At 45.3% G+C, this 8081-nt stretch overlaps 1 protein-coding gene across 3 annotated transcripts; it reads left to right on the forward strand.

Moving 5' to 3' along the window:
- Positions 1 to 4364: 4364 nt before the first annotated feature.
- Positions 4365 to 7644, forward strand: TEX101 (testis expressed 101). Of its 3 annotated transcripts, none has more exons than XM_008509785.2 (6): positions 4365 to 4498; positions 5132 to 5240; positions 5363 to 5506; positions 5638 to 5820; positions 6964 to 7092; positions 7253 to 7644. In XM_008509785.2, the coding sequence occupies exons 2-6, from the start codon at positions 5177 to 5179 to the stop codon at positions 7480 to 7482; spliced, it is 750 nt and encodes a 249-aa protein (XP_008508007.2). In that variant the 5' UTR covers positions 4365 to 4498; positions 5132 to 5176; the 3' UTR covers positions 7483 to 7644. The 3 variants fall into 3 exon arrangements, with proteins under 3 accessions (XP_008508007.2, XP_070488893.1, XP_070488892.1); XM_070632792.1 differs by having other exon boundaries at positions 4431 to 4730; XM_070632791.1 differs by having other exon boundaries at positions 4443 to 4578; positions 5130 to 5240.
- The last annotated feature ends 437 nt before the right edge of the window (positions 7645 to 8081 follow it).

Genomic DNA, 8081 nt, shown 5'->3' on the forward strand with positions numbered 1-8081 from the left:
CTCAGCAGAAACTTTACAGGCTAGAAGGGAGTGGCATAATATATTTAAAGTGCTAAAAGGAAAAAACCTACAGCCAGGAATACTCTACCTGGCAAGCTTATCATTCAGAATGGAAGGAGAGAGAAAGAGTTTTCTATACGAGCAAAAACTAAAGGAGATTATCACGAAGAAACCAGCATTACAAGAATGCTAAAGGAACTTATTTAAGTGGAAAAGAAAAGGAATCCTAGAAAACAGAACAAAGCTGGAGGTATCACACTCCCCAATTTCAAAATATATTACAAAGGCATAGTAATCAAAACAGCATGGTACTGGCACAAAAACAGACACACACATCAATGGAAGATAATCAAGAGCCCAGAAATAAACCCACACATCTATGGACAGCTAGTTTTCAACAAGGGGGCCAAAAACATACAATAAAGAAAGGAAAGTCTCTTCAATAAATGATGTGGAGAAAACTGAACAGTCACATGCAAAAGAATGAAAATAGACCATTATATTACACCATACACAAAAATTAACTCAAAATGGATTAAAGACTTGAATGTAAGACCTGGAACCATAAAACTTCTAGAAGAAAACATAGGCAGTACACTCTTCAACATCAGTCTTAGCAGCGTATTTTCAAATACCATGTCTACTCAGGCAAGGGACACAAAAGAAAAAATAAACAAATGGGACTGCATCAAACTAAAAAGCTTCTGCACTGCAAAGGAAACCATCAACAAAATGAAAAGACAACCTAACAGTTGGGAGAAGATATTTTCAAACCATATATCTGATAAGGGGTTAAATATATAAAGAACTCATTCATCTCAACAACAAAACAAGCTAACAACCCAATTGAGAAGTGGGCAAAAGATCTGAACAGACATTTCTCCAAAGAAGATACACAAATGACCAACAGGCACATGAAAACATGTTCAGCATCACTAATTATTAAGAAAATGTAAATCAAAGCTACAATGAGATATCACCTCACTCCCATCAGAATGGCTATAATTAACAAGACAAGAAATAACAAGTGTTAGAGAGGGTGTGCAGAAAAGGGAACTCTCATACACTGCTGGTAGGAATGCAAACTGGTGCAGCCACTATGGAAAGCAGTATGGAGTATCCTAGAAAAATTAAGAATAGAACTACCACACGATCCAGCTATTCCACAGTTTGGTATTTATCTGAAGAACATGAAAACATGAATGCGTCAATATATATGCACCCCTATGTTGACCGTGGCATTATTCACAATAGCCAAGACTTGGAAACAACCTAAGTGCCCATTAAGGGACAAATGGATAAAGAAGATGTGGTATATATACACAACAGAATACTACTCAGTCCTAAAAAAAGATGCAGTCTTGCCATTTGTGACAACATGGATGGACCTTGAGACACTATGCTGAGTGAAATAAGTCAGAGGGAAAAAATCAAATAACATATGATCTCACTCATAAATAGAAGACAAAAACAACAACAACAACACACAAACACATAGATACAGAGATTAGATTGATGGTTACCAGAGAGGAGGGGGGAGGCAGGTGGGAGAAAGGGGTGACTAGGCACATGTGTATGGTGATGGATGGCAATTAGTCTTTGGGTGGTGAACATGATATAATCTACCCAGAAACTGAAATACAGTGATGTAACCTGAAATTTATATAATGTTAAAACCAACATTACCTCAATAAAAATAATAAAATAAAATAAAGATGACCTTCAGTACAGGTCCTAGAAGCCAGCTGCAGAACTGAAGAGGAAAAGCAAGTGCTAGGCAGAGACATGGGGAGGGATGAGGGACCAGAGACAAGTTTCTGGTGCTCAAAGCAGGTGGCTGTGCAGCTCCCAACCACCTTCTCTGCCCTCCAGTTTCCTCTAACCCATTGGCCCTACACTGGCAATTGCGGCCAGGGTCCAGGACCCTGCCCCATGCCTGTAGTTATACAGTGCCCCAGAAAACTGCATACTGTTACAGATGGAAGGAGATGAGTCTTGAGTCCTTTTCATGCCTGAGTCCTGAAAAGAAGAGAGGGCGGCTTAGACTCCTGGGTCCTAAGGGACAGGGTCTTCAGGACCAGGACTATCTCAATATTTGTCCCTAATGCGTATATTGATAATAATATTAATAATCATATTATATTATTAATCATATTATTAATATTAACTGTCCCCAATTGAAAGTTCTTAATATATTTTTACACAAAATTAAGAGCTTTTACCAACACCATTCTTATTGTGGCATTTTTGCTATTAAAAAATACTCATTTATGCTTAACTCCCAGAAACAGCACCAATTCTGAAAGTACACAAAGGGTATCCTTATTTCATGTTACATCTAGATGCCAAGAGTTGGAGGCAGCCCCGTGGTCAAGTGGTTAAGCTCATGCACTCTGCTTCAGCTGCCACAGTTAGCCGGTTTGGATCCTGGGCGAGGACTACACATTACTCATTGGGCCATGCTATGGTGGCATCCCACATAGAAGAACTAGAATGACCTAAAACTAGGACACACAGCTATGTACCGGGGCTTTGGGGAGAAAAAAAAAAGGAGGAAGACTGGCAACAGATGTTAGCTCAGGGCCAATCTTCCTCACCAAAAAAAAAGAAAGAAAGAACTTGGGATAGTGACTTAGATTTCTGGGTCCTGATGATAGTAGGCTGGGGGCCTGGACTCCTGGGTACTAGGGGAGGAAGATCATGAAGGCCTGACCTCCTGGGCCTGAGGGAGGAGGAGTTGAGGGCCTGGACTCCTGGCTCTGAGGGAGGAGGAGTTGAGGGCCTGGACTCCCCAGCCTGAGGCAGGAGGTAACTAGGGACAGGGATCCATAGGTTCCTGACTGATGAGAGGACCAGGGGCATCAGAGACCCAGTATTAGTGGTGAATTTCTTGCTGTCTTTCCTGTAACTTTGCTCCTGGAAGTGAGATCAAAATGACATGAGCACTGAAGACTGTCCGGCCCACAAGTCTGCTCCTTGTTAAATGGCACCAGTCAAGACAGTCCCTTCAGTTATTCTAAGAACTGCCAAAGCTTCCAGAATATGCCAGCCAGACAGTGATGATGGAATCACCAATGCTCACTACCATCAAAACAGAGAGACCCCCTCCCCTGAAGTCTGTGGGCACTGCCGCTGGCCTGGTCGCTGGTGCAAGGCTGGGATTGGCCATCGCCCTTTTCTGAGATGTTTCATCCTTTCCTGTCTCCTGATGACCCCAACTCATCCTGTCCTGTAGCCCCAGGACCTAAGGGCATCTGATACCTAATTATTTCCCATCCTTTCCATGAATCAAAGCTTATTCTTAGCGTTTTGAATGTTAGACCATCAAATAATTAGGGCCACAATAAAATCTAATTATAGCTCTTTTGTCTTGATTATTAAATTTCTTAAAACATTTTTTGGGGGTTCTAGAAGGACTTATTCTTTCTAAGCTAGTTAAGTTGCTTTCTCTTAATATTTGTATTAACTGTCCATAGTTTTTTTTTTTTTTTACCACTTGAAAGTTCTTAATATATTTTTACGTAAAATTAAAGGCTTTACCCACACCATTCCTATTGTGGTATTTTCGCTATTAAAAATAAATATTCGTTTATACCATAAAACTCACAGAAACAGTACCAAGTCTGAAAGCACATAAAGGGCATCTTTACTTCATGTTGCATCTGAAAAGCTTGCATATATATGTATATGCGTATATATACATGAAATAGAATTTCCAGCCAGGCACAAGTAATCTAAATGACACATCTTACTTGTGGCGCTGACCCGGACAAGTGCGTTAGAGATGACGGCAACCTGTGTCAACACACAGTTACTACTCAATCGGAGTACTAAAAATCTATACTTTCGGAGCGCCGGAAATAACACTGAAGTCGGCATTCCTCTATTCAGCCTTCCAGAAGACCATGGAGGGGGCTGGGGCCATGATTCGATCAGAAGATGATGCCTGGGCTGAGCGGGAACCAGAGCAAGTGAACAGTGAGGAGGCCAAGTCGACTCCCAGCGGCTATAGCCACTGGGTGGGTGCTGGGGCAGGGGCCCAGCTGGGAACATGAGAGGCCATTTGGATAGGGAGGGAAGTTCAGGGATTACGGCCAAGGGGTTGCCCTCCTAGTGTGGCTGGACAAGCAGAGACTCCATAACCCGAGGGAGAAGGGTAAGCAAATCCATTTCGGGATGTGCGACCCTGCCCGCCACTGCACGCCTAACGCTTCAAAACCCAGCTCTCCTTCCCCAAGCTCGCTGCTCGCTGCTCACCATTCTGCGCATGCGCATCTTTCAAGACTACCAGGAACAGGCTTTTCCTGGGCCAATGGGGCGTGGCGTTCCTCCAGGCTCATCCAATGAGCTCATCAGACATTTCCGCGTCGACCAATGGGGCTTCGAGTGACCCATAAGTGAGGTTGGTCCCGCCTTCCGTGCTATGAGGAGCTCGTAAGACAAGCCAGGTTGTGGAGAGGGGTGTTCGACGTCGAGCCTTCAGCACCGTGAGATTCTTGTGAGATCTTCTGGAAGCCTGGAGAATTTTTGTCCGTTGAAGAGAAAAAGGGGGTTGGGGACTCAGATTCCTGCGTTCTGAGGAAAGAGAAGGCTGGGGGCCAGGACTCTTGGGTCTGAGGCGGGGCGAGGGCTGGGGGCCTGGCCTCCTGGATCTGTCGGGGTCGAGGGCTGGGGTCCCAGAATCATGTCCTGTGGGAAACGGTGACTGAACCTGAACTCCTGGTCCCTAGGTCGGCCGGGACTGGGATCTCAGAACTCCGGATTCTGATGGAGCTGGGGGCTGGGGGCTGAGATACCGGGACCTTGAAAGGGTGTAGGTTTGACCTCAGACTCCCGAGTCTGAGGGAGACGGGCCTTTGGGCCAGACTCTTGGGGCCCTAGGTTGGAGGGTATTACATTGTTGAACTCCTGGGTCTTAAGTGAATAGGTGGCTGGGTCCGAGAGTTACAGCTGTCGAAACGGAGGCACAGTAAACCCGTTAACTTGCTCAAACTCACAAGCTAGATAGGGACGGACTGACTATAGAGGTCATGGTCTCATATACAGTAAACTCTGCCCTGAAGTCAGTACCTGTCAGAAAGAAGATTTAATTTCATTCTGTGTGTTTGAAAGGTTTCTTCCTCTCCCTCAGATCACAGATCCTGATCGGCTCTTCCAAGCCTCTCTAGAAGAAGCCATGGGAACCCGTCCTCTCCAGGGTTGGCTGTTGCTCTTTCTCCTGGGAGCCTCCCCCTTGAGCTGTATGTATGGGAGATGGGGGGAAGAGCAGCTGGGTCAAGAGGATGGATTTCTGGTGAAAAAAGAGTGATTTGGGCCCCACCGAGAAGGGCAAATGCTCATCCTTCTCTCATTGTCTCCCCAGTGGCACAAAATTTGTATTGTCACCAGGGTGTATACATAAGTATAGAAGATGATCCAAGACATGCATTTAACTGGACCACTGGGAAAGTTGAGGCTTGTGACAATGGGTCATTTTGCCAGGAATCTGTGCTGTTGATTAAAGCAGGTAAAAAGAGAAAGGGGCAGTTGGGTTGGGTGGGAGGAAGGGTGATTGTGTCCATGTAAATGAGATTCCCCCTGCCCCAGGCCAAGCATTAGGCCTGCCGTCCACTTTCTTTCCCTCTTGTCTCATAACAGGGAACAAGACAGCAGTTTTGGCCTCTAAGGGCTGCACCACAGAAGGGTCACCGGCAATGACGTTTATCCAGCACTCTCCACCGCCCGGCATAGTCACAGTCTCCTACAGTAACTACTGTGAGGAGTCCTTTTGCAACGATATGGAGGACTTACTTCAGATATGGAAGCCAGAACGTAACGAAGGTACCTTGGGAGGGGAGAGATGGGTGCTAAGAGAAACTCTAGAAACCCCTGAAGAGTAGGTCTTCCTTCTTTGTGTTCTTTCTTGGCTTGGGCCCAAGTGGGCCATACACAAAAGGACCTCAGAACTTCTGCTTGTCTTTCTTTTTCTATATTGTTACCTTGGGGTCTGAACACTGCTCAGAGCAGAGGGATATCACTGAGAGGTGGGGTGTAAATTGGGTTTTCTGTTTACTAAACAGTAACATGTCAGTGGAGGATTCTGAGCAGGGTGTGGTGTAACTATTATTGCTTCCCCATTGCTGCACAACCACAGCCCACTTCCCTCCATTTGGCCTCAAGACCTATAGTAGTCTGGCCCTATTTTTGCAACTCGTTTCCTTCTCTTCCCTCTCTCATTTATTGGGTTCCAGCTGGGGGCAAGTATTCAAAATACTTAACAATGGATACGGGACAGGCCAATCAGAATGGATGCTGGCTGTAAAACTAGTCCAGCCCTACCGGTGCCTACCAGCTGAATATCAGTACTGCAGTTTCTCACAATTCCTCGAATCCACCAAGCTGGCTCACATCTCCAGGCAATTGTCCTTGCTGTTTCCTTTGCTATCCCTATCCAACCCCTATTTTCACACAGTGAATAACCTCTATTCATCCTCCATCTCAACTCAGGTATCCGCTGTGTGAATAGCAAATTCTTTTAGGGGTCTTTTAGGCCTGTCTCCCTCAGACTCAGGAGTCTGAGGTCAAACCTACACCCTTTCAAGGCCCCGATATTGTGTAGTTACCAAATTCTTTTAGGTAGTTACGTACTCCTCCATGCCTTTTCCATTATATCTTGGACACAGTGCCTACTGAGTTGTACTTAATTCCTTGCATGTCTTTCTCCTTCTAGACAATGATCCTAGATGACAGAAATTGTGTCCTTTTCATCTCTGTATCTCCACACCTAAGCACAGAGTTTGGGAGTCATATTGAATGGGGTTCTGACAGCAGGGAAGAGTCAACTGGAGAAGGGTAGGGGGTTGCAGTAATAGGCCTTGCTTAGAGTGGTGTCAGCCGGAAATACTTGTGAAAGAGAAGGAAGCAAGGAGAGACAACTCCAGAGGCAGGACATATCCTTAAATGTCCCTCTCTTTCCCCCTCCAGTTCCCAGGGTGACGGCAAACCTCCACTGCCCAACCTGTGTGGCTTTGGGGACCTGTTTGAATGCTCCTTCTCTTCCCTGTCCTAATGATACGACTCGATGTTATCAAGGAAAACTTCAGATCATTGGAGGTAAACTGAACAGTTGATGGTTTCAGAGGCTTGAAAACCAAACGTCTGAGTGGATCCCAAGAGGTTTTGACACTCAGGGTTCCAGGAAGGAGGGAGGACTAGATTCCTCTGTGATTTCCTAAAGCATCTGTGTGTCTCCCCATCCTTTCTTGTTCCATAGGAGGCATCAACTCACCTTTGGAGGTCAAAGGCTGTACATCCGTGATTGGTTGCAGGCTGATGGCTGGGGTCTTTACAGTAGGACCCATGTGGGTGAAGGAAGTATGTCAGTACCCGTCTCTCATTCAGCCCCGAAAAGCTGAAAATGGGGCCACCTGGCTTCTCTTTTCGGTTTGGAGGTTAGAGCTGTTGCTGCTGCTGTTACTGCAATCAGTTGTCCATTGTTCCTGAGGAGGCACTTCTGGTCCAGAGTCAAAGGATCTCTTTTTACTGGGAACCTTCTGACTGCTGGTCATCAACAAGTTGAGGAGCGGGTGCAGATTTGAAGAACAGAGTGTTCCTGTGGATTTATTTGACATTTCTAATAAAGTTTCTGCTGTGATTTGTGTATGACCTAAGACTGGAAGTGGAATTTTAGTGCTGAAAGGGCCCTTAAAATTCGTCTTCTCCAACCCACGCATTTTGCAGAAAGGAAATTGGAGATCTGGAACACTTTAGCAAGTTTCTCACATTTACATAGCTATGAACAGAGCCAAGACCAGAAATTTGATAGTTTGACCTAAAGTCTGGTTTTCCTTTCACTCTAATAGGCTAACTTCTCTTGCTAGCTGGGTGAGAGACTAGCATTAGATTCCTCCAGAGCACTCCCAGCCCAATCTTATGGACAAAGTCAACGGTTTTGCGGTTATAATATTTCCCTGGGAGGTATGGCAGAATGAGAAAAATCAGACTCCCAATTCTTCCATTATAATGGTCTCCATCTTCCTGTGTCCTGTATGTCTCTTGCCAACTTTGCATCATTCCTTCCCTTCTCTGCTTCCTACTTCACA

The sequence above is a fragment of the Equus przewalskii genome, chromosome 9 (assembly GCF_037783145.1).
Source record: "Equus przewalskii isolate Varuska chromosome 9, EquPr2, whole genome shotgun sequence".
NCBI lineage: Eukaryota > Metazoa > Chordata > Mammalia > Perissodactyla > Equidae > Equus > Equus przewalskii.

What these genes read in the sequence shown, in the direction of transcription:
- TEX101 (XM_008509785.2), top strand. Translation starts at nt 5,177, where the DNA reads ATGGGAACCCGTCCTCTCCAGGGTTGGCTGTTGCTCTTTCTCCTGGGA. An exon ending in GGGAGCCTCCCCCTTGAGCT is followed by an intron (nt 5,241 to 5,362) that starts GTATGTATGGGA and finishes TTGTCTCCCCAG; the next exon opens with TGGCACAAAATTTGTATTGT. An exon ending in AAAACTTCAGATCATTGGAG is followed by an intron (nt 7,093 to 7,252) that starts GTAAACTGAACA and finishes CTTGTTCCATAG; the next exon opens with GAGGCATCAACTCACCTTTG.